This window comes from Macaca fascicularis, chromosome 5, assembly GCF_037993035.2.
Source record: "Macaca fascicularis isolate 582-1 chromosome 5, T2T-MFA8v1.1".
Taxonomy (NCBI): Eukaryota; Metazoa; Chordata; class Mammalia; order Primates; family Cercopithecidae; genus Macaca; species Macaca fascicularis.
In genome coordinates this window covers 117,794,842-117,817,467 of record NC_088379.1, presented here as the reverse complement: position 1 = coordinate 117,817,467, position 22,626 = coordinate 117,794,842, and the positions used below count along the sequence as shown (strand labels likewise).

At 38.9% G+C, this 22,626-nt stretch overlaps 2 protein-coding genes across 9 annotated transcripts in view; one reads left to right on the top strand and one right to left on the bottom strand.

Annotated features, from left to right (window-relative positions):
* The first annotated feature begins 1,301 nt into the window (after nucleotides 1–1,301).
* Nucleotides 1,302–10,085, top strand: TIFA (TRAF interacting protein with forkhead associated domain). 2 transcript variants are annotated; one of them, XM_065545335.2, is made up of 3 exons: nucleotides 1,492–1,532; nucleotides 5,375–5,472; nucleotides 8,732–10,085. In XM_065545335.2, the coding sequence occupies exon 3, from the start codon at nucleotides 8,750–8,752 to the stop codon at nucleotides 9,305–9,307; it is 558 nt and encodes a 185-aa protein (XP_065401407.1). In that variant the 5' UTR covers nucleotides 1,492–1,532; nucleotides 5,375–5,472; nucleotides 8,732–8,749; the 3' UTR covers nucleotides 9,308–10,085. The 2 variants fall into 2 exon arrangements, with proteins under 2 accessions (XP_005555757.1, XP_065401407.1); XM_005555700.5 differs by lacking the exon at nucleotides 5,375–5,472 and having other exon boundaries at nucleotides 1,302–1,531.
* Nucleotides 10,086–17,087: 7,002 nt separating this feature from the next.
* AP1AR (adaptor related protein complex 1 associated regulatory protein) overlaps nucleotides 17,088–22,626 on the bottom strand; it is a 42,282-nt gene continuing 36,743 nt past the window's right edge. For 3 of the 7 annotated variants that reach the window (XM_005555696.4, XM_005555697.4, XM_074040315.1), the window contains 4 exons: nucleotides 22,037–22,095; nucleotides 21,294–21,367; nucleotides 20,387–20,515; nucleotides 17,088–18,968 (listed from right to left, as the gene is read on the bottom strand). In XM_005555696.4, coding sequence (XP_005555753.1) covers nucleotides 18,703–18,968; nucleotides 20,387–20,515; nucleotides 21,294–21,367; nucleotides 22,037–22,095 — 528 coding nt within the window. In that variant the 3' untranslated portion in view covers nucleotides 17,088–18,702. The remainder of the gene's footprint in view (nucleotides 18,969–20,386; nucleotides 20,516–21,293; nucleotides 21,368–22,036; nucleotides 22,096–22,626) is intronic. The other 4 variants (XM_005555698.4, XM_074040313.1, XR_012435026.1 and 1 more) reach the window with 3 other exon arrangements.

Sequence of the window (22,626 nt, the reverse complement as noted above, 5' to 3'; positions counted from 1 at the left end):
TATATATTGCAATGCAATAATAATAGAAATAAAGTGCACAATAAATGAAATGGGCTTGAATCATCCTGAAATGATCTCCTGTGGTCCCCACCCCAGTCTGTGGAAAAAGTCTTCCGTGACACCAGTTCCCAAAAGGGACCGCTGGTCTCTACAGTGTCTGTCCTCTCTCTCTCTCTCTCTCTCTCTTTTTTAAACAGAGTCTCGCTCTGTTGCCCAGACTGGAGTGCAGTGGCGCCATCTTGGGCTCACTGCAACAGCGCCATCTCAGGCTCACTGCAACCTCTGCCTCCCCAATTCAAGCCATTCTCCTGCCTCAGCCTCCCAAGTAGTTGGGATTACAGGCACCCACCACCAAGCCTGGCTAATTTTTGTATTTTTAGTAGAGATGGAGTTTCATCATGCTGGCCAGACTGGTCTCGAACTCCTGACCTCGTGCTGGAATTACAGGTGTGAGCCACCGAGCCCGGGAATATCCTCTGTTGACACCTACTCCCCTTAGGTTCTTCACACTTAGGTCATTCCAAACCTTTTCACTGAGGCAGAAAACCTTATTCTAAGCTACAAAGGACTCGTGAGAGGTGTTTCCCATTTCATCATGTACCAGCTTTTGTGGACTCTGGATGTCCGTTCTGGTGGAAGCGGCAGGAGAGAATGCGACTGGACTGCTCTGCTGGGTGTAAGGCGAGGGCAACCTGGAGCAAGTTCAAATCCCGCCTCTGCGGGAGGCAGAGGTTGCAGTGAGCCGAGATCACGCCCCTGCACTCCAGCATGGGCGACAGAGTGAGACTCGTCTCAAAAAAAAAAAAGAAAAAAAAAAAAAATTCCACTTCTCGCCACACTCCACCATTCTCTGAGCCTCAGTTTACTCATGTGTAAGGGGGGCTGCGATGATTAGAGGAGCTCGTCCATGCCATGCACTGGCTTGCTTGGTATCCTTGGAGTCACCGAAAGATTAGTTCAACTCCCCGCCTGCCCCGCCCTGGGGCAACATTCATTTTGGGGAAAAGTCCCCTTAATGCTGAAATATCCAGTTCCCTTCTTTTCTCTAGCTCGCCAATTGGGCTCTCCGGAGAGGCCACTCGTTTGGGAAGGCGCGGTCTGGGTCGGTGCACCGCGCACCAAACCCTGCCAGGGAACTCAGAGAAGCGGCCAGGGAGCTGGGTGCTTCGGGAGAAAGGCGCCAGCCGCCGGGTCACCTCCCGAGGAAGGAAGGGGCGGGAGCGCCAGTGGGGAGGGCGGAGCCTGAAAACCTCCGCGCCTTCGCTGCGGGCTTTACAAAGGCCCCGGGCGCGCGAAATTACGTGCTCTGCCAGCTAGTGGGAGGGGAGGCCGCGCGCGCGCAGGAGAATCGGCGGCTCGCGGTCCGTGGTCCCTGGCTCGGTTCCTCTCATCCCGGGGCTCACACCTGCCCGCGCGGAGGAGCAGCGGCCGGGCGCCCTCCCCCAGCCTGCGCCCAGTCTCCTCGATTCCCCTCGCTCTGAGCCGGGCGAGCCGAACAACTCAGGAGAGTTCACGCACTCCCCAGCCCCAGGTACTTGCGGGGCGGCGGGCTAGGGGTGAGGTGGGGACTGGCCCTTTTCCGTTTATCCCGCAGAGACAGCAGCTTTGTCCAGGAGATTTTCGGGGTTTCGGATCGGAAGTCATCCCCCGCCGCTCCGGCTCAGCTGGCACACGCTCACCATAAGCTAAGGAAAGCCTGCAAAAATTATAGACGGCACCTCCCTGTTTTATAAAATATGAGAATATTTACATAAATGAAGAAACATTGGAGATGGGGGTGTTTTTTCTCTGTACTTTAGTGTTCTTTGCAACGTTTTTCTAATCAGAAAACAAAAACGAATGCCTTTTATGCAGTGTGGCTCCAGAGCAGTTGTGAGCAACGCCCCCCTTGCCAACTGCCACGGCCCTACGCTGTCGGCTCCACGCTGTCGGAGACCTTTCTGAGGGGCCCTGGGCTCCCTGGAGTGCCGAGGTCCTTGGTCCTTATCCTGAGTTCTTGTTTCAGTCTGGTTCATGAGATAAATATAGTAATCCGTTGTTTTCTGGGACTTTCCCCAGATTTCAGATTGAAAGGTGGAATTTCCCAAATCCTCTGAAGCCAGAATCCACAGACTGAGCCTCACTGCGGATGTCCGCAGCCACCGGGAAGTGGGACTGTACCCCGGGTCAGGCCAATTAAGTAGAGTGGGAGAAAGAAAATATTATGTCTGAAAGACACCGAGCTTTCTTAAGGGTTTCCTCCTGCTGTGTTTGGTTTTCACATTTTTTTTTTTTTTTGATTCTTTGTTTTTGCAAGCAAGACCGGTGGCTTTAGTATTAATTCTGCCAAACAGCTGTGCCAGAGTTCACAAATATCTTCAGAGCCACACTTTAGGGTGATCCTGTTGAGCAGGGTTAGGCAGGAGGATTACTTGGACCTTTGCTCTGCTTCCAAGTTTCTGTTCCCCTCCTGTGTGCTCAGTGTTCGTTGTTCGTTAGGGAGAAAAGCCTTGAAACTTCCTACTTGCAAACACCCAAAGACATACTCTTTCTTGAGAATATATTCAGGGGGAACTGGGGAGGAGAGGGGGCTGGGGGGAAATGAAAGTAAAAATTTTCAGCATCCAGAGCAGACCCCATTAGCATAGTCAACCCTGTTTTAAAAAACAGACTTCTTAAAGCCTGAGAAATCTTGTTGGCATGCATGACCACCCAGGGGCGCCAAGCTTTCTGTTAAACCGCTTAGACACCTGGGTCCTTTTAGCGAAAATATTTCTATATATCTTTTTGTTTATGACATTTTAAGGCCGAACACCCTTCGGCAAGGTGAGGGTAGTACATCTCTTCACTGACTTTGCAGGACCTTGTGTGGGGGTGTGTGTGTGTGTGGGTATGTGTGTGTATGTGTGTGTGTGTTGCAGGGAGGGTAGCAGAGGTGGAGGTACTGTTTTTGCACATAACACCTCTACACGTATCCATTCTTCTTTCCCCAAAGAGGAGTCAGAAGCCTTGCCCTCGATCTAACCCTTCTCTTCCCAACTCTAAGCCTCCCAGGTAAGTGTATATATACATCCTGTTGTCCAGCACAGAAGAGCTGGACACTCAAGAATGCAGCATCCATGCCTTCTGTATTCAGCTTTCAGAGACAGAGTTTCCAATGGCAGTGCTTATTTTTATTTCTATATTTATTGTATTTCCTTTGTTAACACAGATATTACTGTTTGTCAGATATTAATCAGTGTTTTACAACTTTTCCATGTCAGATATCACAGTTTACCCCTTTAATGATACTTTGCTAGTCTCCAACCACTGTCAATTCCATAAACATCAGAGGGTTGGTGATGTTGTAAAGAAAATATTTGTTAAGTGTTTGAATAGATATTGAAGTGCACATGGTATAAAATTCCAAAGGTATAGAGTGTGCAGTGGAGAGTAAGTCTCCTTCCTATCTCAGGCCTCCAGTTTTTGTCTCCAGAGGTAACCATTGTTATCACTATATAAAATCATTGTTCCCCTGTTTCTTTGATAACATGACTAACAGATTTCAAAATGCTGTTTTGAGCAAATGTGCACCCGTGGTTTTTAAACATCTAACAATTTTAAGTATATTATTTTAGTTGTCAGCTTCTGTCTTTTCCTGTTTTTCTGCTGACCACTCTGAAATGTCAGAGTGTTCAGGCCACTTTGTAGAGAGACCTTGTGGCTTTGGAGATAAACGAATAGATTCGTTTCTAAGTTCCTTGAGGTAAGAGATCAACATGTTCTCTAAACAACCCACCACAATTACTGATGAGTACTAGGTCCATGTTAATATTATACACCCAGGCTTAAGGATAACTGATATTCACAGTAACCTGGTGCTTCAGAGCCTGCTCCTCCTATGAGGTAGCACTAATGGCTTATTTTCCTCCCCAGTATTAGATTCTTGTTTGGTGCCTTGCTGGCTGTAGCCCACACACCTTTATGTCCCCTTTCTCTACATGTTAACTGCTAAGGTTTGTGAAGTAACTGGTAACCGGGCAGGCAGTGTTTGTAATGGTTAAGAGAGGATGCATTCGAGTTTGAGTTCTGTCTTTGACATTGGATTTGTGATCTGGGCTAGTTTTTAAACCCTCTGAGATTCAGCTCCCTCATCAGTGAAGCAGTGATTCACAGGGTTATTTTGAAGATGAGATGACCTGTTGTCACCAAAAAGCAGGTTAGTGGCCCACTGCATGCAGAGTCCAATTAACAAGAGTGTGGTCTGGTACCAAAAAAAGTGAATTCCTAAGCTAGCTTGGGGAAGGGGGCACAAAACGTCCTGCCTTTATCCACACCCAGAATGTGCTGCTTCACTTTTGGAGCAGAAAGTGGGCACTTTTATAAAGTAGGGTGGGACGTGAGCCAGAGCAGGGGGTCCCCTGCTTCCCTTGTGTTTTACCAGATAGTTGAGTTGGCACCTTCCTGGGCAGAAATATAAGTTATATAAGTGGCCAAGCAGGCACACTCTCACCATGCCCTCCTAGTAGGTGTGAGTTCAGAGGGCACCCCCTGGAAGTGAGAGTTCTGTGGGGACATGCTTTGGTCTGCAAATTGCCAACTATCCAGGAGAGATCAAAGTCAAGGTTGTCATGGTTAGATATACTTGCCCTGTAGGGAATGTCTGGTCAGGAGAAGTGAAAGGTTACATTTGCATTTCTGAAGGTCTAAGTAGGAAGCAGGGCACAGGGGGAAGGGGAAAAGAGAAAATAATTTAAAAAATTAAACTATGACTTAGAAAAATGGATGTACTTGGTTACAGTGTATCAGGGACTTAGCAGTCTGCCTGGCATATGAAAGGCATGAAATAAGTAATAGCCCTTATTCCTGTCTGTATTAGTTTGTTCTCACACTGCTAATAAAGACATACCTGAGACTGAGTAATTTATACAGGAAAGAGATTTAATGGATTCACAGTTCCGCATGGCTGGGGAGGCCTCACAATCATGGCAGAAGGCAAGGAAGAGCAAGTCATGTCTTACATGGATAGCAGCAGGCAAAGAGAGGGCTTGTGCAGGGCAACTCCCCCATATGAAACCATCAGATCTCGTGAGACTTATCACAAGAACAGCATGGGAAAGACCACCCCCATGATTCAATTACCTCCCATCAGGTACCTTCCCCAACATGTGGGAATCGTGGGAGCTATAATTCAAGATGAGATTGGGGTGGGGACACAGCCAAACCATATCATTGTCAGGGTTTGCTGTGGTTTTACACCTTCATAAGATAGGTGAATGCATCCATCAGCTCAGGGTCTGATATGGTGCAGTAACAAATGACCTCAAAAATTCCAGTGGCTTATTGGAAGAAGGGTTGATTTTTTTGCTAATATTACCTGTCCTTTATGTATCTGTCTTTGGCTCTTCCCTCTGGGACCCAGACTGAGCTGCTCCTTGTGGGAACTGCTGATGTTTTGACAAAAGAAAGCGGGAAGGTGGAACTACACAGTGGCTTTTAAGCTTCTGATTAGAAGTAAGTTTCTGCTTCTCTTCCATTCATGTTTCATTGACATGGTTGTTAATGAAGTGGATCATCATTTTAAAGGGGCAGAACTGGTAGGGATAGGCCTGCAAGGATGGGGTGGCAAATATTTGACACTAATGCAGTCTGCCTCAGTGTTTGTTGGAGGGAGTCACAATTGTGAATCCAGAGATTCATCAAATCCAGAGAATTGATCTATACCAAGACACTCACAGCCACTGATGTATAAACCAGAATGCCATTTTTTCTCCCTAACAGTGGATAATATATCTGCCCTGGGGACTGAGTATAAGAACCTATATGGGGTAAGCTTTTCTTGTGGTGGATTTGCTCAGAAGGCTGAATTATAAAGTAATAGCTTATGTAGAGCATACAAAAACAAAATTTGGATATTACCAAAAGACTATTTAGATCCAGAATACACGATGGTTTTTAATCCAGTTCTCCTTTTGCAATTCTTATTGCCTGAAGTCCAAGAATGAACTAGATTGATGGCAGCATATTGTAAATAAAGCTGGAGATCACTTACAGATTTCTGATGCTTCTTTTCAGGCTCTTCTTAATAGCAAATGCTTTTCTTGTCGACTGCTAATGCATCATTCCATGACTTATAATTATTCTTTTATGCTGTCTGCTTCCTGAATAATGAGACTTTATTATCATAATTACAGTGTCTTCAAATCACAGTGTAAGATGGATTAACCAGTTCTGCCCATTGTGTGTTAATTCTTGCTGACTTTGGTTTCATAGTAAGTTTTACCACCCCGGCACAGGACTTTGAGGAATTTTCTCAGTTTTTCTGCTTATAGCTGGACATCTGTGGCCTGCTTGGGTAGAGCAATATGATGCAATAATGTTCAAAAATATATTACGAAAATAAAATTGAAGATGCATTTTCAAATCAATAGAAAAGAAATATTGCTTACCTATGTCGTTTGTTGGATAACTGAATAAATTGAGAGTTTGATTTCCAGCAGCAAAACTTTGCAAAACAGAAGGAAAGATTGTATTTTAAAAGTAAATAGCAGGACTGAGAATGGTGGCTCATGCCTGTAATCCTAACACTTTGAGAGACAGAGGTGGCTGGATTGCCTAAGCTCAGGAGTTCGAGAGCAGCCTGGGCATCACGATGAAACCCCATCTCTACTAAAATATGAAAAATTAGCTGGGAGTGGTGGCGCACGCTTGTAGTCCCACCTACTCGGGAGGTTGAGGCAGGAGAATTACTTGAACCTGGGAGGCAGAGGTTGCAGTGAGCCAAGATCACGCCACTGCACTCCAGTGACAGCAAGACGCTATCTCCAAAAAAAAAAAAAAAAAAAAAAGTAAATGCCAGCAAGGTAGAAAGGGAAGGAAAGTATTCTGATTTTTGTTTTTTATATTTCAAACCAGCATAATTTTGATGCCAACATCTAATATGGATGGCAAACAAAAAACAATAAAACTACAAATCGTTCTTACTTAAGACTGATGATCTCCAAACCCCAAATCAGTATAAGCAGACAGTGTCCGGTAGCCGCAGCAACTGAGAGTCATCCAAGGAATGCAGGCGGCACTCAGCATCTCTCTGTGTACCAGTGTAACTTATCACCGTGCTACAGTTACAGAATTCTGTGCAGCTGTTAAAGAATGAGGTATATTTGTACGTGTAGATATGGGAAAATTATCACCCATATGTATTATTAATTGAAAAATCGGTCAGGCACAGTGGCTCATGCCTGTAATCCCAGCACTTTTGGGAGGGTGAGGTGGGTGAATCGTGAATCACCTGAGCTCAGGAGTTTGAGAGCAGCTTGGCCAACATGGCGAAACTCCCTCTCTACTAAAAATACAAAAATTAGCCGGGTGTGGTGGTGCATTTCTGTAATCCCAGCTACCCGGGACGCTGAGGCAGGAGAATTGCTTGAACCCGGGAGGTGGAGTTTGCAGTGAGCTGACATCATGCCATTGCACTCCAGCCTGGGCGACAGAGACTTGTCTCAAAAAAAAAAAAAAAAAAAAAAAAAAGAAGAAGAACAAAGAAAGGTTCAGAACTAAATATAGCGTGTTTCTATTTGTGTAAGAAACTTTTTTCTCTGTGGAGAAATGTGCTTGTATGTGTGTTTGTGTGTGAGAGTGTACACACATAGTTATGCTGGTTGTGTAAAGAAAATTTCTTTAAGGAAGAAAGTAGCTTTTACAGTGGTTGTACTCTAGGAGAGAAAGACAAAGAATTCAGATGGGGGAGAAATACTTGTTTTTTAAATCCGTTGTTAGTGTTTGAATTTTAAAATCATGTGCATGTACTTTTAAAAAATTAAATTAGTTTTAAAATGGCTATTCTGTGTTGAAGTAACTTCACAAAACTTTTAGTAGCTATTTCTGCTGTCCCGTTATACTGCTTTTAAGTACTGTACTAATTATCAAAGACATATGAAGTGAAGTGTAGGTGGAGGGCACCTCGGGCCATCGGCTCTCAAGGGATGTGGTTAACAACAGTTAGATTGTGCTATTTGTAGTTAATGACAGTTTGTCCATCCAGTCATTGAGTACCACTGACAAAAATAAATAATTCTGATACCAGTGTAGGCTGTGATAATTAAAACCAACTAATGGAGACTTATATTCTTAAAAGTAATGTCTGAAATTTGAAATTATAGAATAAAATAACCATTTAAAGCATTTACTATTTTTAATCATTTACCTGTTAGAAATCAAAGTGAGGATGTAAAGGATAAATGTTGCAATTATTTGTTTATAACTATTAAGTTTATTTAACCAGGTTTCATAATTTATAATATATTTAATTATAATCCAGTTAATAAACTGTAAGTTTTCTTTATGTATATATCCTCTGAAGGTATTCAAACCAAAAGGATTTTTTATTTCCTGATTTTGTTTTTAAAGTACACCTGTCATATTTTCTCTGGGCTCAAGTGACTCTATTTAGGTGAAAGAGGAACTGAGGTTTCTTTATGCTTCCCTCAACTCATTTTATTATCAAAAATCATTCTTTGTTATTGTCTGCATTTTATGTGTGGTCTTATAGTCAAACTAGAAATGAAAAAGATAGGAAAAGCTAGTGTAGCAATTTTATAGGGCTTGGTATAAGATTTCACATATCTACTAGTTCACTGAAAGTGTTGTCTATGTATCGTTTTCTTACTCCGAATAAATTGCCTATCAGTTGATATTCATCAAAACGTTAGAATCAGAGCTCTGAATGCCTCAAGCATAAGCAGAAACTAACATGGTAATTTAATTATTGCAGGTGGGCCTTGTGCACATCATGAGCAGTTTTGAAGACGCTGACACAGAAGAGACAGTAACTTGTCTCCAGATGACGGTTTACCATCCTGGCCAGTTGCAATGTGGAATATTTCAGTCAATAAGGTTTTTAAACAGAGAGAAACTCCCTTCCAGCGAAGTGGTGAAATTTGGCCGAAATTCCAACATCTGTCGTTATACTTTTCAGGACAAACAGGTTTCCCGAGTTCAGTTTTCTCTGCAGCTGTTTAAAAAATTCAACAGCTCAGTTCTCTCCTTTGAAATAAAAAATATGAGTAAAAAGACCAATCTGATCGTGGACAGTAGAGAGCTGGGCTACCTAAATAAAATGGACCTGCCATACAGGTGCATGGTCAGATTCGGAGAGTATCAGTTTCTGATGGAGAAGGAAGATGGCGAGTCATTGGAATTTTTTGAGACTCAATTTATTTTATCTCCAAGATCACTCTTGGAAGAAAACAACTGGCCACCACACAGGCCCATACCTGAGTATGGCATTTATTCGCTCTGCTCCTCCCAAAGCAGTTTTCCGACAGAAATGGATGAAAATGAGTCATGAACACAGAAAGTCTAAGAGGAGAAATATGAAGGATGAAAAGCTCTGTAGATGCTGTATACACACTACTTATTAAGAGTTTATTAGGGTAGTATATTATAGTCATCTGTTATGCTGTGAAATTTGAAATTCAGTGTTATCATTTTGAAGTCTGTAAATTGTGTTAGTCATTAACTTAGTCACCTGTTGTATTCCTGTATCTACACAAAATTATTTTAAGTGCTCATCTGTGAGGATTAATATACAAAAAGTATCCTTTGAGATGAAGTAGTGTTCTCAAAATAAGGTTATATTATTTTCTTCTTCTGCTTGATTTTCATCTTGTGTTTTGCTTTGTTTTTGTAAGGAACCATCTCTTGGTTTGGTCACATCATTTCACAGCAGCCATTTGTTTTTAAGGTCAAGGCTCCAGACAGGTTGTTACTGGTGTTTGCAGCGTGTCAGTACTTGCAGTACTGGAATATGTTCTAGGCTAGTGTCTGTGCGTCACTGTGGTTTTAGTATGGAAGGACTTACTTGAGAAATACTACCTTGCTTTTCTATGATTTCTTTTTGCAGAATTATAGTGTGTTTACTCCTAAGATGACAGTTCTCTTTGTCTATATTCAGCATCTAAGACAAATATTTAAACATTTTAAAGAACCACTGTGTTAAGTTTAGGATTATTTACTTACCAAATTAGAAGTTTGACTTTTATATGTTATATACAATTTTAAAATTTCACGAATTCACCTTTTTAATAGTATCCATGTACATAATAAAGTCAAAGTTTAATTAATCATTTTATTTGAATTTTTTTCTAAATAAGGGAAAAAACTGTTCTTGGGCCACTTTACATAGATAAATATATGTGAATGTTTGTAATTAACGCTTAAATATTCCTAGTGTTAACTTCAAAAAAGTCTTTTTCAGTTCTTAAATACCATTTTTTTATTTAAGATACTTATTCAACTTAACTAAGGTAGCTAGTGAATGTTAAGTAGATGAGGTAACCGTTCAGTTAAGTTAAATTGTAGCATTGCCAGGTAGTGAGGCTCCCTGTACAATTTTCCAGATAAGTGAAATTTCCTGTAGTGAGAGGTCCATGTTTTTGTAACAGCCTTTTAAAAATGCTTTTGTGAACCCTCCAGCCTCTTACCAAAAGAGGCTTTAAACCTCATCTTGATTCAGACCATCAGTCTATTCCTGGGCAATAGTATGTGATGTCCAGCACCCTAACCCCGACTCCCCAGCCCTGGGCCCATTCCAGTAGAGTGAAATATTTGTCCCTGTACAAAGTGGCCTGAATGACTGTTTGAGTTCGTGTGTCTAGTTTTCCTCCTTATTCCCTGTGATGCCCAGAGTAATGGCCCATCCAAAGATGTCCAGACGTTCATGTGCTAGTCTCCAGAACTTGTAACTGTGCTGTTACATGGCAAAGGGGAATGAAGGCTGCAGATGGAATTAAAATAGATTATGCTGGATTATCTGGGTGTGCCCAATTGATCACCAGATCCTTAAGAGTGGAAGAGAGGCAGATCAGGATGTCAGAGTGATGAGGTGTGAGACGGACTTGACCTGCTGTCGCTGGAAAGAAGGAGGTCATGAGCCAAGGAATGTGGACAGTCTCTTGAAGCTGGAAAGTGTGCATTGGACATCTGGAAGCTGGAAAAGACAAAGATCCAGAAAGGAACAAAGTCTTGTGGACACCCTGATTTTGGTCCAGTGAGATATATTTGACTTGTTAACCTACAAAACTTTATGATGATAAATTTGTGTTGGTTGTAAGCCACGAAATCACAGTAATTTGTTATAGCAGCAGATAGAAAACCAATATACTCCTCTTAATATAAGGTTACCTACTATTGATTCCTTCTAGGATTTTAGCTTCCTGTCTGATGTGGATTTACAGCCAGATCACCCAGCTTGTTTGAATTGCTTACAGTGTGTAGTCTCATGGTAAAGGCTTTCTATGAGTGAAGTGTATATCCTTTAATGTGTGCATACTGTCACATTTTGACTATTTCGGAAGACTTTCACCTCTGTTTCTTATCTTTGAGGCTGATGAATGTGTTTCTAAGCTATAAATTTAATATTAAGGGATTCATGTATTATTGTTATTGAACCCAAACAATGTGTTAAGTAATATTTAGGGCCAGAAAAATCTCATGCTCATACAGAATAATGATTTCTCCTAATGTAAATCTTGGAAAGGGTTTTGTTCAACTTGAGAAATATTAAAATTTTTTTCTTTTTTTTTTCTTAAAAGATTGGCAAAGGAGAGAGTGGGTTGCTAAAAGTTTATTTATCATTGTTTCTCCAAAGAATAGAAACACTTTCCATAGCCCAACTCCAGTAGTAAATAATAATGAATGCTTTATAATAAAAGAGCAATTGGTTAGTATTAGAATTGTTTTGATTACAAAGTTAGCATCTCTGCCAGAGCTACCCAACCCCAAAGCAGGGTTGTTAGAGGAAAGCTGCCATATTTCGCAGAACCGAGGAAGGAATGCAGCAGACCTCAGGTGGGATTGAATGCACTGGCTCTGACCCTCCATGCGTACTGGCTCCATGGCCACCTGTAGCTCCCGAGGTTTACACGTTATTGATCCCCCCAAAGAGACCTGATCTCTTGATTTCATTTCCAGGGAAGGGTCAGCTTGGGTCAGGTGCCCACCCCTTCACCAATCAGCTTGTCTCAGGTAATGCAGTCACGTTATATAATGGCTGCTCTGGTCAGTGATCATGTGGATAGATACAACTTTTTCTCGAAAAAATGGTCACGGGGTGGGAGTGGGGCAAACAAAACTATTAGTGTTTGACACAAGGTACTGCAGCTAAGATGTGAAACCTTCCAAATACACCTTAAGGACTTCTTTGTCTCTGGAAAGTGATTTTTCTGGGGCTCTTTAGGTAAAGAGGTGTATGAATGGTGCCAGTGTTAGAATCATTGGCAGTCTTTTCTTGAACCTGCAACTCCAGTAGTTAAATCTCATATGTCATATGGTTATATAACCATTTTCTAGAGAATTCTGTTCCTACTATCTAATGCAGTAACTGACTAAAAGTAAAAAGTATTGCTGTTAGACTCTAACATGAGTAGCAATATTTGTTTTAATGGAGGTGGGATTAGGTATGTGTTTTTACATTAAAGCATTTTTATATATGTAAATAAATATATATGCCTTGTAGAAAAATTAGCCATAATCTTGCTACCAGAAGAGAACTATTATTAACCTTGTGTGTGTGTATATGTGGTAGATGGTTCCATATACCTCCTGGCTCTTTTTATGTTCCCAATTCTCTAATACTTGTTTAATTCCTTATATTATTATGTTAAGATAACAGGTATTGTTATTATTTTACTATGTGGACCATGATCGAAACTATCAGAGTTTCCATTTCGGGTGGTGACCAAGATGAATGGAAAGTGTGGGTGGAATTTAATGGGCTTCTAGTTGGTATGAGTTGTCCTCAGGTCCAACCTATTCAACCTGCATGAAAATACTTATTTGTCCTTTACCTCTTAAGCAATGAACTTAGGGCTGGGAGCACTGGTGAAGAAACTGGGATGGCAGTAGTTTCAGCTTTGTTGCTGGTTTCATAATTTTGTTGCTGATGGAAGGCTACCAAGGGACTAGAGATGAACCAGTTTGGCCCTGCTTAGTGGCATCAGTGAAATAACTGCTTGAAAGGCCCAAATCAAGACAGTAACTTCTTTTTTTTTTCAGACTACTCAAGTGCAGTAGTCAGAAGGGGGAAAAAGAGTAGAACAATAAGTTCAATCTGTAACTGTGACTATGAACAATCAATTGAGCTAACTCAACAGTGACATTTCAAAACAAAACTTCTGAGGTTAGACAGTCACAATAAGGTGTGACAATGAAATTTCCCCTTAGTTCAGAGTGCCTTTTTATATTAATACCACTTTCGGCATCTTGAAAGTTTTTAAATCAAAGTTAGGTTAGACACATTTTTTTTTTTTTTGAGTCAGAGTTTCACTCTTGCTGCCCAGGCTGGAGTGCAATGGCACAATCTCGGCTCACTGCAACCTCCGCCTCCCGAGTTCAAGCAATTCTCCTGCCTCAGCCTCCCGAGGAGCTGGGATTACAGGCATGCTCCACCACGCCCAGCTAATTTTGTATTTTTAGTAGAGACGGGGTTTCTCCATGTTGGTCAGGCTGGTCTTGAACTCCCGACCTCAGGTGATCCGCCCACCTCAGCCTCCCAAATGCTGGGATAACAGGCATGAGCCACCGCCCCCACCCAGGTTAGACACATTCTTTTTAACAGCTAAGCAAAAAAATCCCCTGAAGCCCCCAAAACTCTCAAAACAATACTGACCTAATTTCTACCGGAAAGAATTGTACAGTGTTGAGTGTGGGCTCTGAGTCATACTGCTTGGGTTTATCGACCATTCCTGTAATTTGACATAACTCAGATTCCTCTTTTGAAAAACAAGGATTAAGTAGTGCTTCCTTCATAGGGTCTCTGTGAATATCAACTGAGATACAGTATGTAGTCTCCTTACCACAGCATTACACACAGTATGTGTTCCTCTGAGTAGCATGGGGCAGAGTTAGGCCCTCATATTTAATGGTCTCATATAAGATTTCTGAACTACAGAGGACATTATCTGGGTAGGAGGAAAAAAAATCTTTAAATTTGAAATAATAATACTCATACAATTTATTTTAATATCATTTTTCAAATTTAATTTCATTTTCACCTTTAATATTTCATAAGGATTCAAGAATCAGATGCAGGGATTCTGTTTCTCTCCTTTTTGTTGTTATTGTTGTTGTTTTACATTTAGGATTTCAATGTGGAATCTCAGATTTCTTTTGTAAACTCCTTTACTGTCAGATAATTAACCAGAAATACCAAATAAATGAAGATGGGAAAACACTATATATTTAATAAAAAATCTTTTTTAGATGTCTGTATTCTCAAGAAATTATGATTAGGACATGTTTACATAGTTAAATGAAACCTCTGGCCTCTGCTAGAAAAATATATTTCTCTATTGAAAAAAAAAAGCAGGCATAATCCCAAAATACATCATTTCAAAAGTTCTAGTGTTACCAGTGGTGAGTATGGGCAGGCTCCATAGTCCTTGATATTTGTCTTCTTGGGAGAAAGAATTCAGCCAAGAGACAGAAGTATATTTAAGGCAGAAACAAGAGTTTATTGAAGCCAAAAAAAGTACACTTGGATGGAACCAAGGGGGATGTGAAAAGATTGAGTACCCAGCCTGACCTTCGTCTTAAGGCTCTTAGAGGTTTATTATTTCCTATTTTCTCTCCCTGTCTCTTCCCCTCCCTGTATGTGCAGTGGTTTGCCAGTATCTGGGAGGGCCTTTTGGTGGTTGAAGTTATGCACATGCTCTCTTAGGGCAATTTTCCCTTACTGGGCTAGCGTCCCCCTGCCAAGCCCCATGGGAAGGTCATATATTCGTCAAACTCTGTCATTTTGCCCCTTACTGCACATGCCTGGACATGCCCCCAGAGGAAGGCCAAACTCTGTCATCTTAAATTCTTATTGGGAAGTTGTTACCCATGAGCTCAAGATGTCTCCCGTTAGATTTTCCCCTCCCTGTCACCAGCCCTGACATTCTTTGTGGCCCTGTCCTGCCCTGTTCATATCTGCCTATCTACCTACTCTAAAACTAGTATCTTAAATAAAAACCCTTCTATAACTCCACATCCCCTTCCAGCTACCCCATTTCTCTGCTCTTTTCAAGTTGTCTGCATTAGCTGTTCTTTATTCCTCATCCCCAACTCCCCAGTTTCCATCCCTTCATTTGTGTAACTGTCCCCAAATGCAACTAAAGCAGCGGACCTCTTTTCAAAGCATTTGCTATTGTTGAGCCCTCTGATTTCCTGGCTCCTGTGACACTATTCTCTGGTTCCTGCATTTCTCCTGTATCTGTTTCTTTTGGCTGTTTCACTACCCCCAACTTCTAAATGTCAACACTTAGTTGGGCTTCTCTATGTGCTCCCCTGGGGTAAACTCAGCTGGTTTAATGACTTAAAATACCATTTTCCTACTGACTCCCAAACTTGAACCTAGACCTCTTTCTTGGGCTGCAGACATTATCCCATCACCAACTTGACATCTTCATCCAAATATCTTATAAACACCTCAAAGTTAACTTTTCGAATAGAACTCTTTCATTTTCCCCACTTTCCCAAACCTGTTCCTCCTATTACACTTATTAAGTCAAATCAGAACCAAGAAGTTACAGTAAAGGGCACTTGCAGCTGCTAGGCTGGCTGTCAGACATCTATAGATTTGACCAGTAGGGAGACAATGAGTCCAAATAGATTGAAACAGTTTATTATTTACACAGACAGCAAAACCAGCATCAGCATGGAGTCAGCTCCCTGTATGCCTGGTCCTTAGGGACGTCCCTGGATGACACTGAACCAAGGGGACAAGATGACAGATGACAAGTAGAAATAGCTCTGTTGTTGAGGAGCCAACTCTGAGCTATAGCTAAACATTTTTATAGTCGGTATCTGTACCTGAATGAGAGTGAGGTCACTGGAAACCAGTTGGATGAGAAATTGCCTCATGGCAACCTTTTGCAAGATAGGGAGGTATTTTGCAAGATAAATGGCCCTTTGACAGCTCCTTTATGATGGCCTATCTTGCCATGGAGGATCCAGAGAGGATCACGACCTTTTTCTACCAAGACCTGTGTCAGACTGTGGTTGAGTTCTGCCTATGTGGACTATGTGGAGTGAGCAAGGTAGCCACGGCACCGTGCCAGATGTGTTACCCTACAGTAGTATCTGATTCTACCCCTTTCTTTAGTCTTATATCCAACCCACCAGAAAATCCTGATGATTCTACCTCTAAAATCTGCTCTGCCTTTTCAAAGCCATTGTAAACCCAAGGCACACTATATTCCACTGGGAATACTATACATCCACTCTTGCCTTCTTACAATCCATTCTCTACACAGCAACTAAAGCAATCTTTTGAAAATGTGTATATGATGACTGTACATCCTTGCTTACAAAAAATGTCAGTAGCTTTCTATTACACATCAAATAAAACTCATTCTTGGCCTACAAGGTCTTGCATCATCTAGCCCTTAACTATCACTCCAGTATCATCTCATACCACTCTTCTCCCTCACTCGTGATGCTTCATTCCCAGTGGTCTTTTTATTCACAGAACATAACAAACTCTTTTTCACCTCAGGTACTCTGTACTTGCTGTACCCTTTGCTGATAACATGCTTCACAACAGGCTTTTTTACTTGACTGGTTCCTGCTTAACAATTAGGTTTTAGCCAAGTTGACAATTAAAACTTAAAACAATTAAGTTTTAGCCAAAGTATCTCCTCAGAGAGGATTCTCCTGACCTATGAGAAGTAGTCAATTGGCCCCCAGTTACTCTCTCTCCTATAATCTTGTATATTTTCTAACTGTGACCTGTGATTTTCTTACATATATGTTTACTTATTCTTGTCTATCTCTCTCACCAGAATGGTAAGCAAAGAGCAGAGACCTTATATGTCTTTGTACTTCTATGTCCCTAACACCCACCAGACACAGTTCCAATATTAATACTATTCCAATATTTGCTGAATAAATTATTTCTAGTACTTTTTATAAACACAAAACGTTAACTTTTTTTAACAAAACACATTTTCAAGTTTAGTTCCATCTTGCTTTCTTAATTTACTTCTTTTTGTCTTCACATCAGATTTAATAAAATAATTACAAGTCAGGAATCAGAATGCCTGCATGTTTATGGAGTAAAACCAATAATAGTCAAATAACTTACTACCTTTAAGTGTAAAAATGTGTTTATTCACAACCATTTGTAAATTACCATTTGTTACCATTCCTTCAAAAAATTCTTTATGAACAAAAAGCCAAGAAAAATTACAATTGTAGCTTATGCCAAACCAAAAATATACATCTGATGTATACAAACTTTAAAAAGCATTAACACAGGCAATGTGAATATAGATTACCTTAAAAATATTTCCAAGACACAGCTACAACTTAAGACAGATATAAATAATGGCATTACCTAATATATTATATTTACATATTTAAAGTATCATATTAATTTCTATGACATAAAAAAGGAGATAAAACTACAGATGTCATTGCTTAGCAGTTCAAATATTGAAAGGGCCACATGATTTTTTTTTAAGTACAGCAAGAACTTCAGGTTACTATTTATATCTGGACCTTCCTATATTTATAAGAACATGCACTGTCATTGTTGCAAGAGGAAAAAAATGTAAAAACATTAAGGAAAAACCAAAAAACAGTTTGCTTACTAAAATCATACCAAATCCTCAGCAAAATCAAGGAAAGCAATTATGGAGTGTTTTCTATTCCTGGCCTTTTAAATTGACACATACATTTTAGAGAAAAGAACAGTTGATTGTCTATAACAAAATGCAGTTATAGATATTGATATGCTTAGTTCTATCCCATTAAAGCACCTTGTACTACAAGGTAAACGAAAGCTTAATAAAATCAATGGAGCCTTTCATACCAGAAAGGATTTTATTTGAAATACCCGTATTACCTTTTTAGATCTTCCTTTCTTAAATCATGCAGAGAATATGTTCTGTGTAAAATCTAAGATCATTCATTGGAAATATAGAATTTTTAAAAAATAATGGCACCTAAAAACTTAATACTATATATCAATTAAAGTCAATATAGTGGCATGTAAAATGAAGTGGAAAAAACTAAATATATATATATCTTCTTAAGAATTATTTTTTATTATTACCAACTTGAAATGTCCAAACTCTGAAGGGTTATTTTTATATTATCTTTTGTTCAGATTGAATCAACATTATACTAGGACATGTAAATAAGGACATGTAATGCTGATACTTCTGCATTTCTTAGAGTCATCTACTCAAATCAACTGTACTGACTATTAGATAATAAAATCCAAAGAAGTCATAGAAATAATGCTGGAAAAGGGAACACTATTCTAAATCTGAATTTGACAATCCTTCCTTATGCTTCCTTCACATCTGCTGAGAATTAACAAAAAAAGTCTTAATGTTTTCATAGTTAAAGACAATGAATAGGCTTCATAAATCATTCAAAGTAAAATTAATTAAAAAAATGGAGAGTGGAAATCTACCATAGTAAACAGAAATGCTATAAAGAAAAGACTTAAATTTAATTGGTAACATGACAGGACCATTAAATTGGTCTTGAAAAGCAGAAGGCAGATGATGAAATTGCACTTAATTCTGTATCAATTCAGATCCTATCATCCCTACTCCTTTCTAATAAAATAAACATTTACAACATGGTTTCTTACACATCTCCCTTACAGAAAGGCTCAGCACAATCACTTATACATTCTAGTTGGCTTTTAACATTTGGTCATAACTGATAAACAAGGTCACACAATTTACCCTATCGAGTCTGTTGATCTGTGTCAGAATGCCTTATGCCAGAATCAGACAGTTCTAATACAGGATTTACAAATCCAGAATACTCGGAATTTCCATTATCATCCATTTCGGCACTAACAAAATCATTCTCCCACTCCAGCCCATTGGAATCATCAGAGGCTGATGTAGGATTACTTCCAGTCTTCTTGTTGCTATACTTAAGTGCTGCCCGTAGAATGTCTTCCTCTGTTTTGGAACGTTCTCTCACTGGAAGCATTCTATTCATTCCTATGATTTGAACAGAGTTTTTAGAAATCTCAGAACAGATAATAAAGCTATATTTAAAAACTTCCAAGTTTAGCAATATAGTTTTTATTTAACTATCAGACTTGATGCGTGAATTAAAGACCCAGTCCCATGGAGGTCTTCTTAAGGGAAATTGTTGGGGTCTAACCCTGAAGTATGCCTCAGATAAAAATAAATATTAACAGTCACCAAAGGGCAGTTTTGATGTATCATTTATTATCTGATAGGATGAAATTCCTGAAGAGTCACAAATAAAACAGAATGGATGGAGGACTTCAATTGCTGTTAGTCTTATATGGCCAAGTTAGTATGTCTGCCAAAGTCCTTTCCTACCCACATAATTTCATTTCCCAGAGAATGACAGTCACTCTAATGATAACATGTACTTTTCCAGCATTTACTAGGTTCCAGTTAATGTTATATACATGTCACAGATATTAACTGATTTAATCCCCAACAACTCTATGGAGCACAGTACTATCATTATTCTCATTCTGTAGTTCAGCTAACCGGGACAGAAAGGCTAAGTGATTTGGGTAATGTCACACAGCTAAAAAGTGGTGAAGCAAGAATTTTAATCCATTCAGTCTGGCTCCAAAGTCTGTGGTCTTATGCTCTTCCGACTCTACCAAACAGAGGAGAGACGTTTCTATGGGAAACTGTTCTAGATCTAATTCGAAACAAAATGAAATTGGTAAAGTGAAAGTGTCAATAATCTTGAAAGAAAAAAAGAATGGCATTTTACTGGCAGAAGGAATGGAGAGAGGACAGAAAAGAAGTTTGAGTCTGTAAGTACAGAATCAACGTTGGCAATTGAATTAAAATCTAGGATTCGCAAAGAGATTGTAATATTCCTAGACACATTTAATGATTTTCTTTTTTGACCTTAAAGATCAGATCCCACCATAAAAGAACATTTAAATCTGTATCACCGTTGTCTGTCACTCCTGAAAAATCACCAGGACTCAACCCAGTAACACAAGTTATTTCTATAGATATGATAAAAATATGAGCTAGATACTAATATAATTTTGTAGATTTGTATCTGGTGAATTTGTTTCTGTGGATTTATTTCTAAGAGAAGTTATATTTAACTTCTGGCTTTAGAATGTCCACAAGGGGGTAGTAATCATTCTTACGGAGTAATGTCATGGGCTTGGATTACAAAACCTTAAAGAAATTAACATTTATTTTCTAAATCTAAAGGAACATTAAAAATTAAGGAATTTTCTAAACATTTTTATCAACAGTGATAATCACCAATAACAGTCTAAAAAGTGTTTATATGATTTTTCAAGGGCTTGAATTTATTTCCATTTAAATAAAGACCAAGGTAGATTTATATAAATCAACACAGATTACGTTAAATTTTTCAGGTAAAATTGTGAATTATAAAATACCTTCTTCATCTTCCCACTCTAGATCTAAGGATGTGCTGTCGTCATTTCCACTAGTTGATTTAGTTTTGGTCATTAAATCACAACTGCTTTCTGTATTTGGTGTCAAAACTGTAGCATCTGATGAGAGTCCTAGAGTATACACGAAATACAACTGAATACTCTCATCTACTCTTCTACCACAACAGCCATTTTATTTTGTAACAATTACCTCTCTCTAAATATTATTACTTTTAGCTTCATAAGAAATAATTCTGGAAATCATTTTATTGGTAAGTTTCTGTTAGGAACAGTATAAAGAAATTTTCTCTCTTTTTTTTTGCCATCTAAGCATAGCAAACATGCAAATTTAAGTGATTATAAACTTTTCAAATATGGTGAACTCTAGATAATATTTTTAACAGTCAATTACAAAGGGGCACAAAAAAACGATGAACAAGAAAGATAAAACAAAAAGCAACCTATATTTTCAAAAAGACCCACTACTATACTATGCTTCCACTATTGGGAAGCATATGAGGTTTTGCTTTTGAAACTTGAGGAAATATTTTAATCTTATAAGTCAATTTGTAATAAGTAAAAAACAAGTACACTTTTCTATTACTTCCTCCCATCTTTCCTTTCTTTTATTTTGGAAAGGGAAGGGTTAGGATCACGGTAGAAATGGCAAAAGGAGTGCTTGACTCCCTATATGGATCTACAGAAACAGTCTGAGATTTTTCTTTGTTCCAACTTCTTTTTAAAAAGAAAAGATGAGGTTGTATAATTAATGACTACCTAGGAAACTGACTTATCTGGGAATTACAAATTTAAGAACAGAAAGTTATTCTACAGAAACACAGCCAGAATCTCTACTTATCTGTTTACTGTGGCATAAAAACAAGTACAGAAAATACTTTAAAAAACTTACTACTACTTCGAAAAACTTCATACTGTGACTTTATATTTCTCAAACAAGATTCAAAGTCATCTTCTGGTCCTGAACTGTAATAAAAATGAAATAATTTTTTAATATATTCATGGTAGATGCAATATAACAAATATTTAAGCTAATGATGGCATTTTGGCTTGAAGACCTATGTCATACAAATTCATAACTGCTACACAATTAGAACAACCTAATGAAAAGAGTTCTTAATTTTCTTAATACTAGCATGAAACTGAAAATAAGAAGATTTTGGTTAATCCTGAAATCCAATCTCCAAAGCTTAGCCATAAGTCTAACTTTACAATAATGAAGCATGAACAAAATTCTTTGAACGAGTAGTGATACTTGTGGAAATGTGACGCTGAAATCTCTCTTCCAAAAAATGACCACACATAAACTTTATTGTAAGAAAGAGAGGGACTAAAGAAAACACAAACAACTAAGGTATAAATAACTCACCCAAAGACATTCAGCTATGGTATTACATCTATATGGGAAATGAGACCACTCTTAAAAATGCAATAAAGTCAGTTTAAATGAATAATAATCATGTTTCAACTTAAGTGCTCTCAGTATTCTTCCAAGGCAATGTCTTTTAGATGGAATAATTTTTAGGGAACACATAAACATGAATACGTATATACACATCTCGAGGTGAACAATGCTCTACGTAGCAATAAAATGTTCTACCACAAAGGGAAGGAGGCATATGTTTCATTATTTACCTTTGATATTCTCCATTGTTGGAAGGATGATATTGCTGCACAATTCTCTGCCTTTCTTGCTTTGGAAACATAATGTAATAAAAAAAAATCACTCTGTTGTAAAATTATGTATTTTAAAACCACTCATGCAATACCAAAAAGTATTTTTTTCTAGTTTCTAAAAAAAAAAAAAAAGTTATTCTGTTGACATATTTTTCCTTATTTTAACAGATATGTATTGATATTCTTAACATTCTTAGTATACCCAAGAACTTTCAACCTACTGGAAAAATGAGGAGCAGAAAAGGAATAGTTAAAACAATACATGAAGTTCTATTCTGGGTGAAATAAGTAGCAATAAAACAACAGATTTATAAGATCTGGCTGAGTTGACTCAGAAATAATAAAAGCAATTGACTAAGATTTAGAAGAAATGTCAGAGTTGTCGCTCTGATAGCTATTAGCTATGTATCCCTGGCATGGCCTTTACCTACTGTTCCTTCATCTATAAAATACAGATAGCTATATTACTGCTCTAGCAAGCTCAGGGTTACTATGAAAATCAAATGACTGGTGGGTGTCTGTGTATGTCTGTGTGTCAGTATGTACTG